This window comes from Pleurodeles waltl, chromosome 8 (genome assembly GCF_031143425.1).
Source record: "Pleurodeles waltl isolate 20211129_DDA chromosome 8, aPleWal1.hap1.20221129, whole genome shotgun sequence".
Taxonomy (NCBI): Eukaryota; Metazoa; Chordata; class Amphibia; order Caudata; family Salamandridae; genus Pleurodeles; species Pleurodeles waltl.
The window spans coordinates 998,459,891-998,486,752 of NC_090447.1; the positions used below are offsets into that span (position 1 = coordinate 998,459,891).

The 26,862-nt window shown below is 43.3% G+C and overlaps 1 protein-coding gene across 1 annotated transcript in view; it reads right to left on the reverse strand.

Annotated features, from left to right (window-relative positions):
* Nucleotides 1–11,377: 11,377 nt before the first annotated feature.
* The window catches only part of UCHL3 (ubiquitin C-terminal hydrolase L3), a 336,557-nt gene continuing 321,072 nt past the window's right edge, over nt 11,378–26,862 (reverse strand). The window contains exon 7 of the mRNA XM_069205275.1: nt 11,378–11,607. Coding sequence (XP_069061376.1) covers nt 11,524–11,607 — 84 coding nt within the window. The 3' untranslated portion in view covers nt 11,378–11,523. The remainder of the gene's footprint in view (nt 11,608–26,862) is intronic.

The window sequence follows — 26,862 nt, forward strand, 5'->3', positions numbered from 1 at the left end:
TAGAACAGCTGACCTAACTATAACTATCAAGTTGCAACAGCGGAACTGGAAGTGGTGATTTTCTACTAATGTTTTTGTTTTCTAGGTTTGGGCGGGCAGCCGTTGCTGGACTGCCCTTGGGAGAGGGAGTTCAATGTGGGGACTGTTGTTGTAGGTCCTGGGGGTCACGGATGTATAAGAGGGCCACACAGAGCAGAGTGGGGAGCATGCTGGAGAGTACCACACACATACTCGTTTATGGTGCAGACAGATGAACCACACCCCAAACTGTAATTTCTAACCTGGAATGTCAGAGGAATGGGGTCGGCTGCTAAGAGATACAGTATACAAAGATACTTAAAACGTAGAGAGGCGCAAATAGTTATGCTACAGGAGACCCCCTTAATACAGGGTGAGGTCGAGCGACTGTGCTCTTGATGGCAGGGTCATATCTACGCCACTACATACTTGGCCTACTAAAGGGAAGTGCTCATATGGGTAAGGGCAGGGTGTCCCATCTGAACACATACATACACTGATTGATGAAAGGGGGTGTTATGTCTTGATTAAGGGTAGGCTTCTGGGTAAAGAAATAATATTAGGATCCATTTATGCCTCAAACCAAGACCAGGTACAGCTCCTTAATGAGTTCTTGAACCCTTTGGCTATCATAGGGGCTGACAAACTACTCCTGGGTGGTGACTTTTAATCGTGTAGTGAACGTGGAACTCAATAGATCTCCTTCCCCATTGTCGGGAGCAACGGCACGGAGATTATCTGAGGGCCTGCGACAATGGTTGACCCACTGGGACCTGCTACAGATATGGAGAGCTCGCCACACCCAACTACGGGAATTTTCTTATTACTCACAGGTCTACAAATTACACACAAGGTTAGATATGTTTTTATGTTCCTCCTCACTGGGCCACTTGCCACTGCACACAGAGTATCTGGGTGCACTTTGTCAGATCATAGCCCGCTGTTACTTCAACTTTGCCCATTGCTGGAGAGTCCAGCAATACCCCTCTGGGATCTTAACCCCCGTTGCTAGAAGACATTTCCCTTCAGGGAGTCATTACAAAAGGCCATTACAGACTTTTTGGAATACAAACAAGGAACGGCCACCACCAGGCTGGCTGAATGGGAGGCCCTGAAGGTGGTGCTCCATGGGTACTGCATCGGTCAAAGGGTGGGGGCCAGGAAAGGGCTGGAGGAAGAGCTTAAGGGGATGGAGGATAGACCTCAGGAGCTAGATAACCGGTTTGGGCTTGAAGAAGGAGTAGGTGACCTACATGAGGACATTAGAGCGGATTAAAGCATTTGATTGTCTCCGTTGTTTAGATCACAATGATTACATGGTGAAGACACGCGATGAGGAGGGAAGGGTTGGGAGGCTGCTTGCCTGGTTAGTTGCATCCCCAACTGGGGGGAAGCAAATCACTCAACTGTTAAGAGATGGTCTTCTAGTGTACACGCAGAGGGAGATAAATGAGGCCTTCTGAAAATACTACGAGCATTTATATTGCCACCCTTGGGCCCTTGCAGAGACGGAAATGACTGACCACCTGAACCCCATTCAATTGAACATGATATATCCTACTTCACAGGGCACTTTAGGGAATTGGGGGACCAGTAACAGTGTAGGGGACTCAGGCAGCCATTAAGGAGATGGCGTACGGGAAAACCCCTCGCCCTGACAGACTTCCGGCACAGTTTTATACCGCCTTCACTGCGACGCTCGCTCCCAAACTGCAATACTATATGCCAAATTGTTTAAACTGGGACAATTGCCAATGTCTACTAGCAACACACTGGTGATACCATTACCCAAATAAGAGGTCCAGGGGGCTCCGGTCACGGCATTCCGCCCCCGCTCCTTGCTTAATTTAGCCTTCAAAATAGTAAGGTCTTGGCCATGAGACTGGCCCCGCATATGCAGAGCCTGATCCACCCAGATCAGAATGGGTTTATCTCATCGTGAAACACCTCCCTCAATTTACGTATGGTGTACCATGACATGCACCACCTGGGAGTGGAGCTCCACCCGGACGCGATGCTAATGTCCATCGACCTCGAAAAGGCATTTGACTCTCTCAGATGGGATTTCCTACTTACTGTTATGCGACAAATGGGGTAAAGCTACTTTATGCCTGCCCCAAGGCCAGGGTGCGGACGAGAGGAGTGGTTTCCGCCCAATATGAATTCACAGGGGCACCAGGCAGGAGTGCCCGCTGTCATCCCTTCTGTTTGCACTGGCATTTAAGCCACAGGCAGTGACATTTCGCCAGCGAAGGGCGGAAATGCGGCTCTCTCTGGATGGCCAGGAGCATACCATATCCCTCTATGCTGAAGACCTGCTCCTTTATTTAAAATATGGCTCCTATGGAGTGGCAAAGGCAATGTCTATACTGTAGGAATTCGTTAGATACTCAGGCCTACATATTCTACACGTTAACACAACTAAAACTTATTTATTCCCCCTGGGAGCAGACACCCCCAGCCACCTATGATCCCACATGGATTGGCCTGGGCCCCTGTCTCCTTTAAATACCTGTGCATTTGTATATTTCACTCCCTGCTGGACCTACAGGATGCTAACATGGGCGCTGCCTTTAGATCGTTCAGATCTTGTGTGTCCTTTTTGAGGCCCCTGAATTGTCAATAATGGCTCGGATCTCCTTAGCCAAAATTATAATGCTACCCAAACTGCTATATTACTTTGTTAATTTACCGGTTAAGATACCGTCCACATGGTTTAAACAGTTACACTCCCTGCTCCGTGACCTGGTCTGGGATGGTGCACGGAATAGAGTTTAGCTAGAGATCCTTCGCAACCCCCTAGACGAGGGAGTGCCAGATTCTGAGCTGTAGCAGTGCAGTTGCTGTGGGTGGCGGAATGGCTGGGGGGGGCGCTAACCTTGGGGAATTGGGGGATACAGAGGGGTGACAGAATCAGTGGCCTCTTCTGGCTAAACTACTCAGCAAATCAGTGGTGGCCCCTTGTCCGCTGGCACTGTTGGAAGTGGCCTTGTGGACCTGGAGGAGATGCCTTAGTAGAACAAAGGGGTCTCCTACGTATGCACCGGTGGTGCCCTTGATGGGACTACCACACAGACCTCCTGACTGTGTTTAAGCGTGGGTAGCTGGCATCCTGGACGGAGGTGGGATTACTGACAGTGGGGGACTGCTTTCAACAGGGGACTCTTTTGCCATTTGCAGAACTATGGGAGCAGTATGACTTACCCTCAGGCCATTTTTTAACGTACCATGCTCTTTTGTGCTCCTTTAGAGACATGTGGCAGTGCACCGACCGGGAACCGGAAATGCACCCAGTACTACAGAGCTTACTGACACTGGGGGGGACTGGACACCTAGTAAAGTGCCTATATCAGGCACTCCTACACACAACCCAGAAGCCCCTAATTAAGATAAGGCAGAGATGGAAGACATTACCAGGTCGAGAGGTATCGGACACGGACTGGAAGAAAATGTTGGCCTATACACGTAAAGTCTCCAGGAATACAAGATTAAAGTATACTCAAGTTAATTATTTACACATGACCTACTTAACACCACATAGGCTGCAAGCTATATATGGGGGGGAACCAAAATAATCTCCAAGATGTTTGTCCCTGGAGGCTAACTTTGGCCATATGGCGTGGACCTGTCCTGTAATCCAGGGATTCTGGGAGGTGGTCCTTTGCAGGCTGAATGAAGTACTGGGACGTAGTCTTCCATGTACCCCAGAGACTTGTTTGTTGGGGCTGTACCCCAGGGTTGGACGGAAACAAGTGGGCAATACATTTGTGTATATATCCATGATAATGGCTAAAAAAATTATAGCCAAACAGTAGAAGTCTGGGATGGGCCCACCGGTGTTACGCTGGAAGCAAAAAGTAACACAATGGGTTAGGGCCAAAGAATGGGCACTAGTCCAAGAAGATAAACGGGGGATAAGGCGACAGCCATTGGCGGGGCGTTGGTCAGATATCCTAGGAGCCTGGGAACACCAGGGTGAAGATACAGGGACAGAAACAAGTTCAGTTGCCTCTCACACTTAAACTCCTAAGAGACCTTGCTAGCTGATAGCAATAATTGAGACCAACAGCCGCTTGGATATTTGCTTAAAACCAGACAGCCCTTAGAGCTCACACAGAGGAAGCCGAGGCTGTCCGCAGACAAGGTGGAGAATAGACAGTGGCTAGATCTTCTCCACATAAGCCCCTGTAGACTGACAAAGACAGGGGAGAATCAAATCGAGGCCTCAGACAAAAGGTTATAGAACAAACACGAGTATGATAATAGACCCCCCCTGGAAAGACCCAAGTTTGGTTTGAAATGTTATTAGTTTGAAATACAGTTCGATCCATATGGGCTGCCGTTGAACCTAGTGGAGGAACAGAGCTCAAATAGATGACACATAGAGAACACCCGCTAATACATGATTGCATGATCTTTCACAGTGGGATGCAAATGATCATTGTGTGTGACATATGTCCACGCCTACAGACAGCTGAAAATTATGATGCTTTTAAGGACTGCATTTGATTGATGAGATATAAGGCTGTAATGTTTATGATACATGCCCAAGGTAAACAATAAAAATATAGATAAAAAAAAAAAAAAGTTGCGACTGCCTTTTTGGGCGGGGGTGTGTGTGTGTTTTACAGGGACGTTACAGTTAGGTTCCGAATTCACACTCACAAAACCACAGAAATTCAGCAGTAAGAGTTATCTCACAAAACTATAACTCGCGCCATAAGGTAACTTTAAGTTAACCCTCCCACATCATGCACAGTGTTCTCATCAATAATTTTATTAGAAATGTTGCAAATGTTGAAGTGATTTAATTGTTTCATAGAAGATGTCATCAGTGTTGTAATATGTGGGGTAATTAGCAGTGCATGGCAAGGGCTATAACCTAACTTTAACATCCCTGTAACCTTTGTTTTATTTTTATTTTTAAGGTACTTCATATTCTATTTCCTAACTATAACGTCCTTGTAACCCTTGTTTTTTTTTTGTGATTTAAAAATTTTTTTTTTTAGGAAGGGTTGGCCAGCTGGCCTGCAACCAAATCCTTGAAGACAGCCAACACCATGCCACGTATGTACGTACGTTTATTTAAGGACATTTTGCAATACTGACATGTAGCTTTCCAGTCAGGTCATAGCTGTGGGAATTGGTGAAAAATTCCTGGGACAATAACCTTTGAGGTTTCAGGCAGAAAGTGACTGACTAAAGAAATCAATTCTAGACAAAAATACAGCAGTCTGTCAGTGAGATATTTGTGGCTACTTGTGTCTTTGAACACGGGTTTGGCTTGAAAGATCTTAATGGAGAATGTATCCTGATCCCAGAGAGCCGGCAATGTGTGTTGAAAGCATCTTTAAAAGCAGAGGCCTTAAGGTATTTAAAAAAATTATGATAGTTCATAGTATGGCAAGTTCTAGATCACTGCAGCGAGGAGGGCTGGAGACTTTAAGAGATCTTGCACAGTGTGCTATTCATGCAGGCTTTATTTGGAAGAAGACTGAAGATCTCAGACTCTTTGTAGGTTAGAAGTAGTTGCCGATGGCCTGTTTCATTGCATTCTTCTTTTAAATTGTTGGATTTATATTTTTGGAAAGCTGGCATAGATGATGTTGCAGTGATGCATTTTGATAGGGCTAAAGATCTTGTCAATTCGATTAGATGATTTGTCTGGCGAAGATGGATATTTTTTTCAGCATGGACAGTTTGGGATTAGTGGCTTTGACCACTTGGTTTATCTGAAGAATTGTGGGGAAGATATGTTCTGATATGTTGGAAGAATGGTTATATATTTATATGGTTTAGGGAGAGCCATTACCACAACTGTTAGTTCATAGTTTTGGGGAAAGTCACTCTTTTTAATGGAAGGTGTTTGCCAATACCTACCCCTGTGCACACCAAAGTATACTATGGAGATTGTTATCCCTCCATTTTGATATATAAAACCCAGTGGCAGTCACCACTGGGTATTTATGGTTAGGTTTGCGTTTCCAAATGGTATGCCTTTTTTGGTTTGCCAATAACAGGCATCATTTGACAAACCTTCAAAAAACTTTTATAAAAAGTGCTCTTTTTGACTAGCCCCTTCATGGAAAGTTTTCAGGTGATCCATCAATTCGGGGACCAAGGGGTCCCAAAACACAATATCCTCATGCATTTTCTATTTACTTTTTTGACCAGCGCTATCACAAAAAACTGCTGAGCGGAATTACACCAAATTCGTCGGGAAGCTAGATATAAAGTATGTTTTGTTGATTTGGTGTAAATCTGTTCAATAGTTTTTGAGATATTAAGAGCAAAAATACAAGTTTAAAAAAAAAAAAAAAACTGCGATCCCGCTTGTGGAGTGCAACTTTTATAATGAAAAATTCAAGACTGCCATCTGCATTTTAAATTAAATAAATATGACCCCACGGACTGGGCTAGGACTCCTGGGGGATGTGGGGGGGCAGGGGGTGGGTAGTGCTAGGTGTGGGGGGCCTCCATCCCGAGGGCCAAAAAAAAGATAACATAAATGGGAGGGGGGCCCCACGCCCCTTCCCTGTGGTGTTATTCATCCTGTGGCCCCAACAACCTGGGCAGGAGCCTACCCTGGGACACGGTGGCTCTCTGCCCGGGAGAGTGCCCACGTATCATGCCTGCACTCTCCCAGACAGGGATCTCTACTTTGCTTTCACACAGCAGGAGCACTATAGAAATGCTGCTCCACTTGGGCAGGAGCAAAGGAAAGGTGCCTGCTCCCACCAGCAACCAGACCATGGGATCCCCAACTTACCGGTTTGTGTTGCCTCAGGTGGGCACAGGGCACCCACTAGAGGCCCCAGGGATGAGATGCTGAGGGCCGTAAATAACCAGGGAGGTGGGGGGTGTACTGCCTCTTCCCCTTAATCCAATAAAAATGCTCTGGTGGGATGGTGTCCCCCAGCACCTGCAAAGGCTTGGGAAGGAGAGGCTGCACACCCCCCCCCCCTTATAAATATAATATATCCATGTTCTAGGTGGGCATTGGGACACCCACAATAATTTTTTCTTTTTAAAGTGAAGCAGTAGCTGATTGTTTATTATTTACTGCTCCTTTGACAGAGGACACCATAATACCCTGAAATATTTGTTTGAGCTAGTGGTGCCCCTAGGAAAGGGTGGAGAACTACCAAGCTTTTTTTAATGTTTTTGGGGGCGGCAGGACACCAACAACATTAAAAAAACACAATCTCATGGGTCACTAAATCCATGCTGAGGCAAACTTATCATATTTTCGTAAACCACTCCTAGCTGGTGCTCTACGCTCTTCAGCTGTAGTGCAAGGCCCACTTGTGGTTGTTTTTTCTGAGCCAAAAAATATTACGAGAAAGACACAGAAACATGTTGGTTTCATTGTTTGTTTTTTTTTAAAGCTATGTCTCTGAATATTTGTTTTGTCATTTTCACCCACAAAACATAATAATAAAAGTAAAAGGTGCAGCCTTTTTTTTAATAAAAACTTTATTAAACATTTGAATAATAAACGTTAGTAGACATGGTAGTGTGTGAATTACTGAAAAATATATTTGATTAAAAAATTTGGAAAAAGACTGATCTGTGCTATATATATATATATATATATATATATATATATATACACACACACACACACACACACACATATATTTATATATATGTATGTACACACACACACATATATATTGTCACCCCTTGATAAAGCCAACACGCTAACTTTTTATATTTTGGTGTTGTGACTTTTTGACAAAGTCATTAAGCCTGCTTGAATGTTGCCAGGACCTGTGAGACCAACCACCTGTCACGCAAGCCAAAAGGCAATGCGTGATGTAGGGTTGGTTGCCTGCAAGCTCGGGCATGTGCGGCGGGATGATGGTTGCCTTTTGGGGCTTAACGCATTGGCATGGTTGCAGGCTGTTCATAACATTGGCTTTACGATTGTAATAAAATATAACTTTACGTTGAACACCCTAGAAATTCTCTGAAACAACCAAAGGTTAAAGTAAGTTCATAGTTAGGTGAAAATTTCAGTGACAACGTAACGTTTTAAACTAAAAACAAATACACTGAAACTCACCAGTCGTAGTTTTCTCAAGTAACAATAACTCGTACCCTAAGGGAACTATAGCTTCAGCCCTCGCCTTGCACAGTTGTGTCATGAAAGATCTAATTTCAAATGCTGTAGTGATGTTATCAGTGATGTAATAGAACATGTCATATGTGATATGTTGGATAGCTGTGCATGGTGAAGTCTATGGAAAATGCATGGGGATTTTGCATTTTGGGCCCCTCTCTTTCCTGGCCCACACTTGAAGGATCACCCTAAAACCTTCAATTTTTGGAAGGTTTCAAAGTTTTGTTAGGATTTGCCAAACTGTACTAAAGTTATTAGCAAACCACAAAAAGGCATTTCCTATGGAAACAAAATGTAGACCCAACTATAACTATCCAGTGGCGACCTCCACTGGCAGATATCATACACAAGTTATAGGAGAAGGTCATAGGTCAGATGTCACACAGTTCTTAGGTGATTGGAAGAAAAGTCAGATACATGACAGTGTTACTCCTCCTTAGCTTGACTGTGGCTGCTTCCTGCTAGCACCAATATTTAGATCAGATATGATCACACATAGCTGCATCACTTACACACACTACTAAAACCACAAGTGCCCGTAAAGTTGCATGTTGTATCGACACTGCTAAAGAAAACTACAAACGAGACATGATCCAAATAAAGTAAGGCTGAAATAACTAAGAGATAAAACTATGCTCTAATGTGTGAGTGTTACAATGGAACAAGCACATTAGAACTGCTGGATATCGAAGAACACAGAGATATGTTAAATACCCACTCGAAGTATTTGCAGATAAGACAGAGGAGTTGCTGAAAATCCTGTAATCATAAAAAGTACTAGTTTGGGAACTACTATATTTTTCAATAGCACTGAGGCCCTCATTGCGAGTATGGCAGTCTCAAGACCGCCACACTCATGATGGTGGTCGGACCGCCAGATGGGCCACGGTTTGACCGCCGGCACTGCCAGGGTGCCGTCTGTCGACAGCCTGGCGATCTTGGTGGTCTCAATCCAATGCAAGCAACGCTGCCCAGGGAATTACGAGGCCCCTTCCGCCAGCCTTTGCATGACGGTCTCACCGCCATGCAAAGGCTGGCGGAAAGGGGGCATTGGGGGCCTCATGTGGGCCCCTCCACTGTCTATGCACTTGGCATGGGCAGTGCAGGGACCCCCCATGGACAGCCCCGTTGCACATTTCACTGCCGAAATGCGCAACGGGTGCTGTTGCACCCGACGCACCACAACATTGCCGCCGGATTGATTATGTTGTGGTGAGTTTTCCACTGGGCCAGCTGGTGGAAACGCTGTTTTCGCCCGCTTGCCCAGTGGAAAACTCCTAATATGGCGTGCAAAAGGCCTCCATTACTGACGGTCTTTTGACTGCTGCGGCGGTCCTATGGAAGTCGTAATGAGGCCCTGAATCTTATTATGATTAAAAGTTGTTTTTTAATCGAACAGCACTGACTGAAAACTATATATAAATTGTAACTTATTCAAGATTCAACAGGAACTTAATTTTTAAACCTGCAGCACCCTACAAGACTAAGTTTTGACTAATGATCTTTATAACTTGCAAAAAAAAGCCTAAATTACAGGTTTTTGGCATTGCAAAGAACTGCACAGTAATACTCAACCTCATGAGGTCCACAAGCCAAAAAAGGACTGCCTAGTACTCACAGGACAGACACTCCCCAAAACATTTCAGCTGGTGATTTTTTTGCAAATGATTTGCTGAAGTCAAGTATCTTCTACAAACTAGCCCACAGGCACTCAAACATCATGCACAAATGCATCATGCAATCATTGCCATGATTAGGTTTACAAGCATGATTGTTCAACTAGGCCCTTTTTGCATGGTTACCCCCCAAACATGTTGCCTTCTTCCTCCTTTTTTCTGACCTGTTTATGTTGGCTTTAGGGCTCTGGGCACTTTCTCACTGCTACCTAGTGCTAATGTGCACATGCTCTCTGTCCAAACTGTTTTGGTGACTGGTTTAGCCATGACTGAAATATTTTATTTACTAGTAAGTCCCTAGTAAAGTGCACTATGTGCACCCAGGGTCTGTAAATCAAATGCTACTAGTGGGCCTGCAGCACTGATTGTGCCACCCACATGAGTGACCCAGTAAACATGTCTCAGACCTGCCACTGCGGTGCCTGTGTGCGCAGTTTTGTACTGTCAGTTTGACCTGCAAAGTGCACCCACTTCCAAGTCCAAATCTCCCCTTTTACTACATGTAAGACACTCCAAAGGTAGGCCCAAGGCAGACCCATGGGCAGGTGCAGTGTATTGTATACTGGTTACCTCCCGACTCGGCCATTAAGAGTTTCCGCTAGGTAACCCGAGTTTCAAACAGCCTACAGCATTGTCTCAACCTCATAATTGAACCGGGGGGAGGGAGGGATCTGCACTGACCATGCCATGGCAGTGCAGAGCCCCCCTGCACCCGTTTTCCCCTTCATGGCGGTGCTACCACCATGAAATGGCTGGCGGAGAACAAGGTCATAATCACCTGGTGGATTAGGACCGCCACCTTCTGACAGACCTGGTGGCACCCCCCACCCCCTCCTTGCGGCCCAGCCACCAGGATTGAAATATGCAGCTGGGACTGCCACTTTAAAGGCAGTCCAACCCCCATCCACGAGTCCGGCAGTCTAGTGACTGCCAGACTTGTAATGAGGGCCAAAGTCTCTTTGGCTAAGCAAGACTTACAAAGTATTTCACATGCTTGAAACAGCTGTCATGCGTTGCATTTCCGTGGCGAAAGTATCCCTGAATTGTTTCAACAAGAAAAGCTTTTAGAATGAGGAAAAAATCTGATGTGTGGTAATATTGCATCCTATTACTGTAGCTAATAAACATGTTTTTTTAACAGATTGTGCCTGTGGTCGTGTATTCACCAGTATTATTTAATAATAATTCAAAGTACGTGGATTGGGTCATGGAAGGCACATTTTCTGTTTATATGTGATCACTAGACATACATTCAGGAAAGATGAATAGATTGTCCTTGACAGATCATTTGCAATTTGTAATGAATCTTTATGGTTATTCATTGACATATGAGGCTTAGTAAATCATAAAGGTAGGTTTGTAAAAACACAATTACTGTGTGTAAGTCTTTCTTGCTTTTAGAAAACGGATTCAAACGAGCGGTAGTGAATCGTGTTATGATATTTGTTCTTATCAGAGAAGAGGATTTCTTTCAATTACCCTAAACGACTAAAGAAAAAAAGAGGGCAGATTATAATTATTCCACAAAGAAACATATTCAATTGCACCAAACAAAAAATGGAGGGATTAATGGCTTTATTTGTGTGAAGTATTCTTCAGTTCATGAACAGGGTAAAGACAATATCAAAATTTGCAGTAATACATGGCACCTTTTGAATTACAAATAGCTTAGAATGGTTGTAGTCTTCTTCAAATTCGGGAAATTTAAGATTTGGCAAGAGCAACCAGGGTAAATCTTAACTCATCTGGGTCCCGGTTCATGAACTTCTTACAAACCTCTACTGCATCCTGCGAAAAGAAAAACAAGCAGACCTTTTAGAGTGCGTTGTGACTGCACACACAAACCTTTTACTGACAGTACAAGACAACAATTATTAAAGATGCGAAACAGAAGGGCGGCCATATAGTACATAATAAAGAATGTACAGTCCTAACACTGCTTGTCCTTGTGGTTTCCATTTCTCCAGATTCCTACTACTGGCAAAGGCAGACTGACTCCAAACAAAAACTCAGAAACTTTTAGACTTTATTGCTGCTTTGGTATTGCATGTATACTTTACACATTGCCTCAAAGTTGAGCCTGTCTACTCACAGCTACCAGCGTGCACCGAGCTTAGTTTTGTTTAGCGACTTTAAGGATTCACCCTGACAAGAATTTAGATTTTTCCTTGAAGTGGAATGTCACCCACTCTAAATAATAATCCAACTTCCTTTCTTACACCCAACTTTTCAGGACAGCTGGTGCGCTATTAAAACCAAGATCCTGTGGATCTCCCACACTTTGGTCTACAAGTCAGCCAATCATTAGCTTTAGCTTTCCTTACTTAGCTAATGTCGCCTCACGGTTTAATGGCAAATTGCACAAACTGCCAAGTACTAATTTGTGCTGTGTCTTATCTGTACTTCCTCTGCTGTCCCTAAATGCACTCCATCGCAGTTTTTTAATTTTCTGTTAAGTGCTGTGTGCCGCTTCCTATGTATATCAAGCATTTCTGTGAGGGATCAAAAAACAAGTAAGAATTATTACTGAAACAAGCATTGGCAAAGCCAACAGGTCACGACAATGCCAGACCTATTGGCTTTGTCAAGGTCAATCTCTCTTAGACATCCTGAATTGCAGGATGGATGAATGTCATTGCAAAACGTGCTATGAGGCACCCAACTTGCTTCTGAACATTAAACCCATGTTATTCACCTTCATCATATTCATACATGTCAACTTTTTAAAAGTAAAAAGTGGGAGATTCTGAAAAGAAAAATCGGTGGAGTTTAGTTTACCAATGGACATATAATGACGCAGAAGCATTTTAGGCAGGAGACAGCTACAATAAAGCCATTTTTGGCTTCACAAATCAGGAATCTCCCACCTTAGTAGGGTCTGTTATAATGTGTGCATATTTTACTAACTGAAATACGTCACAAGTTATGAAGTGAAACATAGGCTGACTGAAGCCCCATAAAGCGTGCAAACTACCAACTTTAGACATAGTGTGTAACACAAAGAGCACATTAGTAGGAACACTTCAGACCTGCTTAGTAGAAACTTGCATTTATGCTCATCCAAAACTATCCTTTTTACATGTATCGCCTTTTTGTTTACCTCTAGCCGCGCTACGCATCTAATACTCAGCCCAGAGCAGACCACATTAAGCTTATATGCCTTCCAAATGTTCAAGCCTCTGCATGACCCAGAATGGATGCACAGGCAAGAGAATGGACCTGGAAAACGTTCTGTTGTTCTCCCAATCTCCTGTGGCTAAAACGGACTATTATCCTGTGTCACGTAACTGGTGCTAATGTAAAGTGCTCCTTTGGTTCAGGTTCACACTAGACAAAAGTGCAAAAACAGAAAACAAAATAATATCAGAGGCACGTTTTGTCAAATCATGGAAACTATCAACTGCTCCCTACTCCATACAGAGTATATATTGGCAACAACTGTAACTGAAACCGTTATAAAGATCTTTAGGGTCGCGCGTGCAAGCTCTCTGGCCTGTTGTAATCTCTCTGTGGGCTTTTAACCACGCCCACTCGTCATTCATTTTTCTCCACGAGCAATGCCACAAAGTGTTAACCTGAGAGCTTGTATTGTCTCGGCCTGCTATTTCCAGTGATAGGAAGATTATCATGCCCCTTTTTACCTGCCAGAAGTTGAACGAATGGCTGGGCTAAAGAAAGTTTAATGTCCCTCTAGGAAAAGAGTATTAGTGGTCTCCCAGGTTGCCTGCAAACAAATCAGTTGGAAACCTTATTTCAGAAAAATTAGCTCTGTAAACTTAGAGGCAAGTCCTGAAATGTTCCAGCTTATCACCTGCAAATGGCCAAAAATAGATGTTAGTTGATCGCCGGGCTGGGAGACCCTGCAAATATCAGGACTAATTGGGGCTGAAGCAGGGACCAATGAGGGCACAAGGTGACTCCAGTCACTCACATGAATCCAACTGTTTTAGAGGAGCAAATCTATTGGAAGTCACCACTCGGGGAGGAGGGAAGAGATTTGCATAGTGGGGCCAATAGGACTTTGGGTGTCAACCAAGGTCCACAATCTAAAACAAGCTGTCTCCGGTTTATAGAAGAAACCCAAAGGAAGTACCTGGATGGTGGATGGCAACATTGGCCTAGAGGAACGAGCTAGAGCTAGTACATGCTCCTATACTTTGGGTTGATTAAAATTAATTATGACCCACCACACCCCCTCAAAGTCTTGGTGGCCATTCAAACCCAGCTCAACCTCCTCACCATATTAATACGTTCATGTATAGCTGAGCCCAGGTTCAAGTTAGTACCCATTCAATGGCTCACTTTATTTTTCAACTGGGTGAATGATTCCTGGGAATGACCCCTTAGAGGCAGTACTTTGCTCAGAATCACCATATAAGGGGATGCTTCAGGTGGATGGTTAAATGTTTGAGTGAGAGACAATCTGGGGTACCCTCCTTCCGCATCGAGGCCATGACTGTCCCTCGGGTCAAAGGTTCTACTGCTGTTGTCACTTTGATGGGGTCTCTCCAGCTACAGGGGCCACGCTAACAAATTCCCCCTCTTGCCCAGCAAGAGGACCAGTAGCAGTGTTACAATTAACTTTAGAGTCAGTTTCCACTCTGCAGGGCAAGACCCCACTTGTCCTGCCTACATACAGACCATCACCGGTTCTTCCCAGAGGTGAGGAAGTAACTCCCTGCACCATTCTTGAGACAGTGAGTCTAAAAAGTTCTGGAATTGAATGTTAATAAAGTCCTCCACCACTGAACTCAAAGTTGCGTCCTTGACTTGCGTGGGGGACCACAATGGCCTTTTGGTGCTATGCTATGCCTTTTCTTCTGTTTACAGGACAGTGGGAGGGAGTCAGCCACCTGTTCTCAGCCACAGTTGATTACATTGGGGGAATCCTGTGCAAGACGGAGTGGACCGACAAAGGACCTGTGCTTGCGTGGTCAAAATATTTGCATTAGGGGGAGCAGCCCTCACCGCAGGGCCCTCACTTACTCTGTCCAGTGAGTCACCCCCTCTGCATCTCCAGAACTATTACCACTGAGGAAAAGAAGGACAAAATGCTTGTTTTCTCTACCTGCAACTTACGGGCAATCAGCTCCTTATGAGTGTTTGTGCGCTCATTTATCTTACGTTTACCAATCTGTGGGGAATAGCTTCACAATCGCGAAAGATGTGGCTAGTGGACCAAAACACTCTGAGGTGACCGAGCCCAAGGAGTCAATACTTCAGAATACTCCCTTGCAGCTTAAATGGTACAAAAAGGAAAATAGGGCAGAGATTTATAGGACCCTTTTACCAAGGAGAGGTATAATTCAAGTCAGAGGTAACAGACTGCCTTTACATGTGCCACAAAAGTCTCTTTTAGATCCAAATGTGATCCTGCTGGCTATTGCTGGTGACTATAGTAATGCCCAGATAATCACAATGCAAGTTCCAATATAAGACCTTACCGCCAAAGCATGAAGGGCAATGGCCTTCATAAAGCATAATAAGATCCAAATGATCTGCCGCCTTCTGGTGCTGATGGGTGCAGGACAGGCCTGCCCTGGCCACTAATATGCTTACTCTGTATCTCACCCACAGGACTCCTAGGTGCTAGGAGCCTATCAAAGGGCCTGCGCAAGTAACAGGCGTCTCAAATGTAACTGAATCACTCCAACTGCATCAAAATCACCTTCCTGTTCCTTTGTAGCAAAAGATAGCAACTGTGATATTTTGAAGGGATGGGGGATAAGAGTGGTTTAACCTCATAACTCCAATGGAGTCTAATACCAGCCTGAAGATACAGCTGGCTCCACAGCTATGCTATTATGCCCCCTAAAGATTTCCAGAAATGATTTAAAACAATCAGGTGAACATCAATGTATGACTTGGATATAAAATAATTGACAGACTGTGATATAATTTATTTCACGATGTCCTTACAACACACCAGCTAACTCTACAAAGCCTGACCATTCATGGGCGTATGACAGACACCAAGGACGGAGACAACCTCCCCACCACATTTCCTTTAGCATAAAATATTTGTTTTTTGTTAGGGAAAGAGGGATCACAGGGCAGGTTAGGATGGGGAGGGGGTGAAATGTTATGAGCGGAGGCGATAACTGCTTAATCCACTTCATACTCGTCCACCCAAGTAATTCTTTTATGGTATGGAAATAAGAGGACTGAACTAGTTAGAGGGTAATGCTTAGGTGCAAGGGCAGAGTTATGTTTGTATACAATTATTTAAAAGCAGGATGGAAGCTCGAGTACTATAAGAACAGTGAGAGGCCAGCAGCTGACGAAGATGCTTTGATAGAGCTGGGGTGACCCTCAGTACTGATATTAGAAGGGTATACAGCAGGGAAGAATTGGCATGTGCCACATAGATTTCTAGTCCATCCATGCAGCACCTCCTGATGCTCCAGCACCGAGACACACTGGTAAAGCTGTGAGTCCACAGCAATGAAACAGTAAGGTGAGTCACAGGCCTGGTTTGAGGCGCAATGGTCACCTGTGCCCTTCAGTATATCTTCAGGTTTCATTTCTATTCTTTTCCTATGTCGATGAAGCTGCTGCCTCTAAGACATCTTTCTCTTCCTTCACACACTCCATCTCTAGTTACCTAACTACCTTAACCTCATTTTTTCTCCCATACTCTCCTTTTCCTTACTCACGTTATCTTCCGTTCTTCCTTTTGGCCTTTCTTTTCCACAATCCACTCTAGTCCTGAAGGATGGCAGTGGGCATCATTCTGATTCTTTCTGAGAAAGCAGGAAGCAGAGACTAGGGTTTGCACCAATTTCCCACATGTTAACTCTATAGCAGAGTTATTTTGTCAAGACAACATAGTCATTGTTGGAAATGGCCCATTCTGCAGGGTTATCCCCAAATAATTCGACTTCTTCCTCCTATTTTTTTCTGACCTGTTTTTGTTGGTTTATTGTCTCTGCACACTTTAACACTGCTGATCAGTGCTAAAGTGCAAGTGCTCGCTATGTAAGTTGTATTGGTGCTTGGTTTAGCCATGATTAGCATAGTTGATTTACTAGTAAGTCCCTAGTAAAGTGCACTAGACGTGCCCAGGGCCTGTAACAAAATGCTACTAGTGGGTCTGCAGCACTGGTTGTGCCACCTACCTGAGTAGCCCTGTGAACATGTCTCAGACCTGGACTGCAGTGCCTGTGCGTGAAGTTTTAAACTGCCGATTGAACCTGGCAAGTGTACCCACTTGCCAGGCCCAAACCTTCCCTTTTATTACATGTAAGGCACCCCTAAGGTAGGCCCTTGGTAGCCCCAAGAGTAGGATGCAATGTATGCTAAAGGAGGGACATGTACTGATGTGTTTTACATGTCCTAACAGTGAAATACTGCCAAATTTGGTTCTCACTGTTGCAAGGCCTAACTCTCTCTTAGGTTAACATAGGGTCTGCCTTTAATTATCCTTAAAGTGCAGTTTCCCTTTGAGAGCAGAAAGAGATGTGGCGTTTGGGGTCTCTGACCTCACAATTTAAATTGTTGGTTTTTAAATTGTTTGTTTGAAAATGCCACTTTTAGAAAGTGGGCATTTAATTCCTTAAACCATTCTGTGCCTCTGCCTGCTTGTATATTCCACGTCTTGCTCAGACTGATAGTTGAGCTGTTGCGAACTCCCTATAGACAGTGACACAAAGAGATCTGGGGTGTAGCCTGCATATCCTGATAGGCCATCTGGGCTAGAGTGAAGGGAGGAGTGGTCACTTACACCTGAAAGGGCTGTGCCTGCCCTCACACAATGCAGTCTCCGCCCCCGGAGTGTGTCTGGGGCCAGGCCTGGGCATGGCAGGATCTTGTGAACAACAGGGACTTTCCTTTGAAGTATGCTTACTTCAAAGCCAGAAAGGTGTATAAGTAGTGGACCCAAAACCCCAGACATTTAAAATCTTTCTGGATCAAGAGGAACCTTTGCCAAGGAGAAGAACTGAAGAGCTGGAGGAGGAGTACTGTCCCTTTGCTGTGTTGGCCTACAGTTGCTGCTTCTGACTTAAAAGAGAGCAAAGGGTCAAATTTGCTGTGTATCCTGCTTGAGAAAGTCCTCCCAGGGCTTGGAATAAAGCCTGCCTCCTGTTAGAAGACTCATGGACACCAAAGACTTCAGTTTCATCTGCCTACAGCACTGGGAACTGTGTGTTTTGTGCTGTTCAGGAAGAAAAACCAATGCAACGCAGCTGGCCTGCATTGTGACCTGCGGATGACGCACGGAACCACACTGTCCCGCTTCGCACCAGTACCCTGGTCTCATCGATGCCACCATCTGACGCCACCACCGAGCTACTGCTTGCACTGTGACCTGTGGGCCCCGCACGCCGGCATCGCCTGGCTCACACCGCAGCCTGGGCATCCCCGACGATGCAGCTCCCGCTGACACCGTTGCCACTGCCAGCACCGTGGCCTGTGGACACCGCTTGTGAGGTACGCAAAGCACTGTCCAGTCCCGCACCGCAGTCCCGGCCCACCGACGCCAGCACCATCGAATCCAGTGTCGTCAACAGATGTCCCTGTCTACACTGCAATCCGTGGATGTGCTGCAGAGAGCCCGTGCTGCGCAGCACCACCGACTAGGGCCAACACACAACAGCGCTTCAGCAACAACGACGCTGCCTGCACTGTGACCTGGTGGCACCGTATGTCGCACCGCTCTGCTTCACACGGCAGCCCTGGTCTCACCGATGCCACTGGATGCCATCACCGAGCACCTGCCTGCACCATGACCTGTGGGCACCTCACATCGCATCGTCCTGCTTTGTACCGCAGCCCCGATGCCATTCACGCCAGCGCTCCTGACTTCATCAGCCCGGAGCTCGATCTGCAACACGTGTGACTTCAAGAACCTGATGACCCCCGCACTGACCTCCGGAACTGACGCCAGCAACGCCCCTCTATGGATCTCATCGCGAGGATCCTGATGCCCTGCATTTCCAAGGTAGTGTTTGCGGGTCTTCCCAACACCATAGCTGGCCCGCGACGCCGTAGCCGGACTGAAATGTTGGTTTTGTTGATCACAAAGCCATGATAGCCCCAGGTAGAGCTATCGACTTCAAGGTACTGTCTTTCTAAGTAACATTTGCAGAATTCATATATTTATTATTGTATGTTGGATTTTTCTCGTTTTGTTTTTGTTTTATATAGATAAATATTTTCTATTTTTCTAAAACTGGTGTGGTGCCTTTTTGTAGTGTTTTCAATGTATTACTGTGTGTTATGTGCAAATGCACAGTGCTTCTGAGATAAGCCTGACAAGGGGGTGAGCCGGGGTTATCTGAGCTGGGTATCTCCATTTTCTTGACTAGAGTGAGGGTCCCTACTTGGACAGGGTGCAAATTGACTGTCAACTAGAAACCCCATTTCTAACAGTCATGTAATGTATAAGTAGGATTTACAATCCACACATAATGTGCCATGCACAGTGAAAATTCACAGCATTGGGGTGCACATAGAGATAACCACTCAGCATTGAGGGACAGGTTAGCCTTTCCCTTCAGCCCCCTTCACTTCCAGGGCCTGTTTGGGGAACCAAAAACAGTCCTGACAAAAATGCTTGCTGAAGCATTTTCATCCTTCACAGGAATCAATGCCCATCGAGGTCAACAGATCTATGAACCCAGAAAAGAGTGTGGTAGAACTATTAACACAATTTCAATACAAACCAATTAATTTAAACAGTATGAGCCATTTGACCATACAAGGAAAACTCCAGTCAGGAATAAAGTTAAGGGATGTATTACAAACTCAAGCTCAAAGTAATGTAAACAACTCTAAAGACAAAATTATAAAGATACAGAATCACCAAGGGTTGCTCAAGGCAGCGAAATAGATTGAGGCGGACGTTAATAAAACTAAACATTCAATAAGAAAAATACAGAATATTTATCATTTGAAATATATAAATATCCCGTTGCCCAGGATTAGCAAGCATCAGTCATTTTCAAATCATAAAAGTTATAGTTTTCAGCTGGGCAAAGGGAAAACCCTACCATAGTCAAATTGAGAATCAACATTTATGGGGCAGAACACGTGGGCAAAAAGACCAAAAGAATTTGGAAAAAAAGGTCATTTTAGGCATATAGGTACTAACTAAGGTGGGCAAACGATAAGTAAAAAGAGAAAGTCTCAGCAAATCTCTATGTTTTCGTTTGGTGTGTGAGAGGGTCAAAGACAGAGAGGAAGCTACCTCTCCAAGTGGCATAGCATATGGGGTCCCAGGGAAAAGGGCTCTGCATCTCCTCTTCGGGCATCCCGATCTCTGAGAACTAACCAAAGTGCAATTGGTCATCGTTATATTAAATTTCATAAAGCAATGTGATTCGCTATGACAGACGGTCCAATGTTACATTGAAGGAGCATCAACCAATAATATTTGCTCACACAACTAGTTTGCAACATCAGTGAATCTTTGCAGGTATGTCATGGGAACATCTTCCATCTATTTGGCTCCAACCAAGTTTGAAACAATTGCATAGAATCGCAGTCCAGGTTCCACAATGTACTACATTCAAGGACATTGTTGCACTACTCTCTACATCTAAAACACTAGTTGTCTATTACCAAACCTTGCCTCCCCATGGAAATGAAATCTCACCTTAAAGAATGAATCAGCATTCCCGTACAATCATGAAATACAAGCTTAGCAGGCCTCACTACGGCCAGTGCAAGAGAAAATATATCAATACATTTAATTGATGCATTCTAATAAACAGTTAATATGCAAACTTATGAATTCAACATTGATAATATTTCATGTATGTTGCATGTTACATTCACTTTAAACAGGAAAAGGATCCTAATGTATTTCAATTGATATAACGCAGAATTCCAATTCTCTATTTTTGCTCACTCATTTAAATCATTAATCATTAGAAATGCAATATTGTTTCAATACATTCTATTATTTTAGAGTACAAATTACATCATAATAGGTTAATCCTTCAAATACTTATTTTAATTCAAATACCATCTATGTCGAACTCTACAATATGAACAAATGCACATTAAGAAAGAGGTGTCAGTGCAGTTTCTACGACCAACCCATTAGTGTTTTCTTTAACATACAGCATAAACTGTCACATATCAATGGTTTTTGTAACATGAGTGACAGTACTAAAATTTAAAGACCTCAGTCTCCTCTTTGATGGCAAATCAAGCCATCACAACATGCTTCTATTCTTATTTTCAATGAGACAGCTCAAAACTTCAGAGACATATCCAGGTAGTGTTTTCTGAAATCCTCTAACTGCTTGATGTTACTATAATACATGCTTCTTGTAGTCTCCATTTCAAGCTTCTAATTTTTTCTGTCTACTATTTGCTCTTTTCTCTTTCAGCTTTTTGAGTAGTTTGTAAAATCCAAATGAGACAAGGGCACACAAAAACCATGATAAACAGGAGTTTCAAAATGGTTCCCACAAAACCCCTTCCTAGATTTCCAAACCACTTTCCACTGGCTGAAAAACCGCTACCTATCACTTCCCATGTATATGTTGTTAACCCTTTCAGGTCCTGTTTCAAGTGAGATATGTTTGACATGTACTTTCTAATCTCTTTACCGTCAAGTATGTAAATGCAACATTGTTACACATGCAACATTTTGCAAACTTCGCCTTCCTTTTTGAGGAGGATGTCCAATGCAAGGAGATTTCGTAAAACTATGGATCTTACAGCAACCATTTCTGTGTCCATTAACAACATGACACCTTCATTGTCTGTAGGTAAATCATCTATTATTGTTGACTGCTTTCTTATCTTGAGATCATTCAAGATAACACCTACTGATGGAATTATGACACCAAAAATGTCTCCTACAATCTCTGAAACAGTAGCTCCTCTTTCGACTCTGGGTTTTGATTTCTCACTTCCTATTAGATTATTAAAATGGTCCACGTGATACATCTTTGGAAAACCTACTCCCAGGAAACATGTACCATGCCAGCCTTTTGGCAGCTTGTAATAGACATTTTTCCTACCTAAGAAATAAACGCCTGGTATGGCGGGGTCTTGGCCATTTAGCATGAATGTGTTTAACAAAAGTACATGTCTACATTCACTAGGTCCTTCAAAATCTGTGTCACTCTTTGATCTAGGTCTATATAAACATAAAAACATAATATGTTGCCAATCTATAGCCAGCCTTGATTTGCAGCTACTGAATGTGTTGTATTCTTTTCCCAATGTTGTAAAACTACTCCCTTTTCTAGCTTTGCTTTCATTGCTCTTCTTCTCTCCTCAACATGTCCAATGGACTTCTTTTCTACTGGGTTAAGAATGCATGCCAAATTGTTTATGTGTGTGCAAACTATACCAAATGTCAGGGTAGGCTCTAAGAAACTTCTTAGGCTCTTGCTGAAATACTCGCAAATGACAAGCTTTTAAAAGACAGTGTTAGAGAAAAGGAATTATTTTGCTTCAATAAAACATTAACACGGTGTAAAGACATTTTCTGCAAATAAGTTGCTTGTTCTAACTGTGTCTATGTTCTTTGTCTTTGCAATGTCACTTAAATGCTTCATGATGGAGGCAATTGAAAACAACAAATCATAATTTGAATAGAAGTACTGATAATACTCCTGCTGATAGAATAATTTCCATAGGTTAGGGGCAAACTATGATATGTGATTCCCTCACTTACTGATGAAGTCAACTGTGTGCAAACATAGCAGTCTATAGCTTCCATGGTGTCAACGTATTCATACAGAAGTTTGCAATACACATTGGTTGATAAATTACCTCTGAAACCATCAGTGGGTGAATATTTCACATCACTGTAAAGTGGATTTAGCCTGAAGGATTTCTGCAAGTTTCGCCTCACTCAGGTCCATTAGGGGAAATTGTGATGCTATGCGATTCACACTAGCATTTGCAATTTGATTCATGACTTGTTGGGGAACAATCATTTTCAGTTGTGTCATCAGGGCATGCGGTACCTGCATCTGCTGCCCTGGGGAAACCTTTACAATTTGCATTTGGGGTCTTTAAACTCTTTGGACTTCAACTTGATTATCAAACAACATATTCAAATCTTACCACAGGCATTTTGAAATTTTCACAAATCTCTGTATTTGCTTGTACCATTCCACAAGCCTTTCTCTCAATCTAGGGTAATCATTGGTGAATGATAATATATCACTCCTACTCCAGGGTACATGGACGTAACCTCCACCTGGTATCTCACTCATAGGCATCATTTTTACATTGTCGTTGGCATGATTTGCTCCTGCTGAAGGCACATTTGGCTTGGTTTTGTTCTGATCTAGTTTCTTCGCCCAGCTACCTTCCCACTCATCTAAGGGTCCCCATTTCTGAATGAATGTAATCAATTCTTTAATGTGCAATTTCATTTGGGGAGATATCATGTTAACTATGTCTTTTGTGCTAAGCTCTAATCTGTAACTTCTCTTCAGGGGTTATGATTTTTCTAAATCCACATCATATTTCTCGGCTACTTCAGCTAGTTTCTCATAAGCCTGTCCTGCAAGTTGGGTAACATCCTTGCACATGAATCTTAGTTTAGCTTCTGTGTAAGTTTCCAATTGGGCAGTGTCTAGTGTTCCTAAAATCATTTCATTCAACCCCAATTTCAATCCTGCCACATTCATTGATCTGTCCTTCTCTGGTGCCTCTTCTGGCATTGTAATTCATCACACCTTGAGGACTCAAACTGTTTAACCAATCTGTCAACTGTTGTACTGTAAACCTTTGCAAACTGATATTATTTCTCAATGGTAGTTTTGTTTTTACTTGTCCTACGTTCTGCTGATTCGGGGTATTGAAGTTTGACATTCTCTGGTGTGTGATATGTAACACTTCCTTGCAGGGTGCTGCAATGTACATTACGGATCTGGTCAGGTCTGGGCATGAAACAAGGTGGGGCTCCCTAAGGAAACCTCACAGTGGGACTAAATCCTGATTGATTTAACATTGGGTTAGGTTCTGCAATTCGAGTAGGGGGTCAAAGTTCTAACAAGAGAAGCTGTTCTCTCCACTTCTGAATTTCTGAATATACTGATCTCAGCATACCAATTGGTTATATCCCAGCAAATGTAATTGGTGCATCAGGAACAGTTGGGGCATTTATGGAATGGGCATTACTTCCAAACTGTACCTGACGCATACAAGGGAACAACTGGGAACTGGAACTATTAATCCTTCAGGACCCATAAGATTTGTCTGATTCTGAGGAATTTTCATTCCTTCACGCTGTCCTATTAAGACAGTACTAAAACTATGTCCTGTTTGACTCGGGGTAACAATTGACATTGATTTAACTGGCCTAACATTGGCACAGGTTGATCGGGGTATAATTTTGCACAGGTGGATTCACGGTGAGCGCACCGTCGTACTCACATTAGAATTTGGCGTGACTTGTCTTACCACTGGACTTGGTAGAGCACTTCTGGCAGGCTGACCCAGACAGGGAAAACACAAGCAGCCTACAGTGATTTTTGTGTTTTGACCACTGACTCCTTGTCGCACCAATTTGCACTTGTCTTAGCTGTCCACTGTCACATTAGTGGTCAAAAAGTACAGACTCCATTTTGTATTCAGCTTAGCCTAAGCTTCACCGCCACGTTAAAGGTGCAAGTATTTTTCTGTACAAAACATGTATGCAACGTGTTTTATCGTTCAGGTTTCTACTCTGCGTGTCTGCATGTTCTTTCTCACCAAGGGCTAGGTCATAACGTGGAGGAGTCAGTCAGTCAGCAAGGTAAGGATGTACTAGGATGATGGTTACGGTACGGCAGTGAACAGTTTAGTTTTGGGAAGGACACGTTGGGAACCTGGCTATTTCCAACGTATTTCTTTCAAACCTGACCTGAAGTAGCTTTAAATAACAGGGAGTGGGGGAGGTTTTCTAGAACTCTCCCCTCTGGCTTGTTTAAGATATATACCAGACCCAGGATTGACAGTGGGAGATTCAGAGACTACGGTCAGGATTGTGACTTTGAATGCCTGACATCCCATGAGGGTAGATCTCTCTCATCCGCAGCCAATCTCAGAGTCTACGGCTTGAAGCTGCTGAGAGAAAGGTGAAGAAGCAGCTGGGCCCCATGATGATGAAATTTTACTAATTATTCGCTTTGCATTGTGTATGAATATATATATATATATATATATATACATACATATATATATATAAATATAAGTATCTGTATTTTTGCATGTATATATTTGCTGTTTATAGATTGACGATTCTTTGTACATCTTCTCACTTTACTGTTGCGCACATTTTAAAGGTGCACTTTCGGTTGTACTGACCTTCCTTTACGAGCCTGGCAGAGTGATTTAATAAATGTGCATTCCAGAGATTCTTTTTTATTTTTTTCAGTGTGTGTATATTTTGGCTCAGTCAGCAGTAAAGCAAAACAAAGGCAGAGTCACAGAATGGTTTAAGCAAGAAAAACACCCACTTTCTAAAAGTAGCATTTTCAAACTGACAATTTAAAAACCAACTTTACCAAAGGATGTATTTTTAAATTGTGAGTTCAGGGACACCAAACTCCATATTTCTATCTACTCCCAAAGGGAAGCTGAACCAAAAATATTTTAAAGGCCGACCCCAAGCTAACCTATGAGGGAGATGGGCCTTGCAACAGTGAATAATACATTTGGCAGTATTTCACTGTTAGGACATGTAAAACACATCAGTACATGTCCCACCTTTAACATACACTGCCCCCTGCCCATGGGGCTATCTAGGGCCTACCTTAGGGGAGCCTTAAATGTATAAAATGGGAAAGTTTGGGTCTGGCAAGTGGGAACACGTGCCAGCTCAAATCGGCAGGTTAAAACTGCACACACAGACACTGCAGTGGCAGGTCTGAACCATGTTTACAGGGCTGCTCACGTGAGTGGCACAATCAGTGCTGCAGGCCCACTAGTAGCATTTGATTTACAGGCCCTGGGTACCTCTAGTGCACTTTACTAGGGATTTACTAGTAAATATAATATGCCAACCATGAAAAAGTCAATTACACATACAATTTACACAGGGAGCACTTACACTTTAGCACTGGTCAGCAGTGGTAAAGTGCCCAGAGTACCAAAAACAGAGTCCAGCACACAGTCAAAACATGGGAAGCAGGGGAGACTACGCCCAGAATACCAGGTCTAACAGCAGGAATGCCTGTCACTATCTGATTTGGGGTCTGTGCAACTAGAGCAGTTGGCACATTCAGGGTAACATTTTGTGCTACTTCACTTCTCCATCCTACCTCAACTGAGTGATATGGAGGTCGACGATTCAACTGGATCTGATTTAAAAACTCATCATCTGAATCACTCTCATATGTCACAGTCTCTTCATCCTCAGCGTCTGTAGCCTTTTCTGTCTTCTTTCGAGTGTTAGGTTTTGTTTTTCACTTTCTTCATCTGAAATTGCTGGAAACATTCTGATACCCCTATTTTTTGCTCTGTATCTCATTTAGCCTCTGCATGTGTTTTAATTGCTTTCTGCATCCAATTCTACTTGTTTGCCTGAGTTCCCAAATGTTAAGCGCTTCAAATTGTGCGGGTCTTGGAGGCGGCTTTAACTCATATAATACTTGTCTCACATTATCTAAAATTCTCAGATTGATGGTTCCGTATTTGGGAAATACTAAAGAACCTTCATTTTCAGTAATTTTGCATCATTGTTAAAGCTACACACATGCATGAAATCCTTTGACAGATGACATATAATAACCTGGAATTCATTTGGGTGAGGTATCTATGCCCTCACTAATTGGAATGAACACATCTTCTCTTAACGCACTCTTTAATGCTTTAAAGAATTTAATTTTCTGTCAATTTCAATTAATCACAATAACTTTTGATCAAATGAGGAAGTAACTTCAATCCCAAAATCATTTTCTCTCAATCAGCAGCAAGCAGCACTGTCCACCAATACCATCACGACACAAAATGACATTACACTTACTTCTTTCAGCAATGCAGTTGCTTCACAATTGTCTTTCACACAATCACTCACACACTTCTAATGCAAAATATTGTGTGCAAAAACCAACAAGCTGTCCGCACACAACGGGTAAGAAC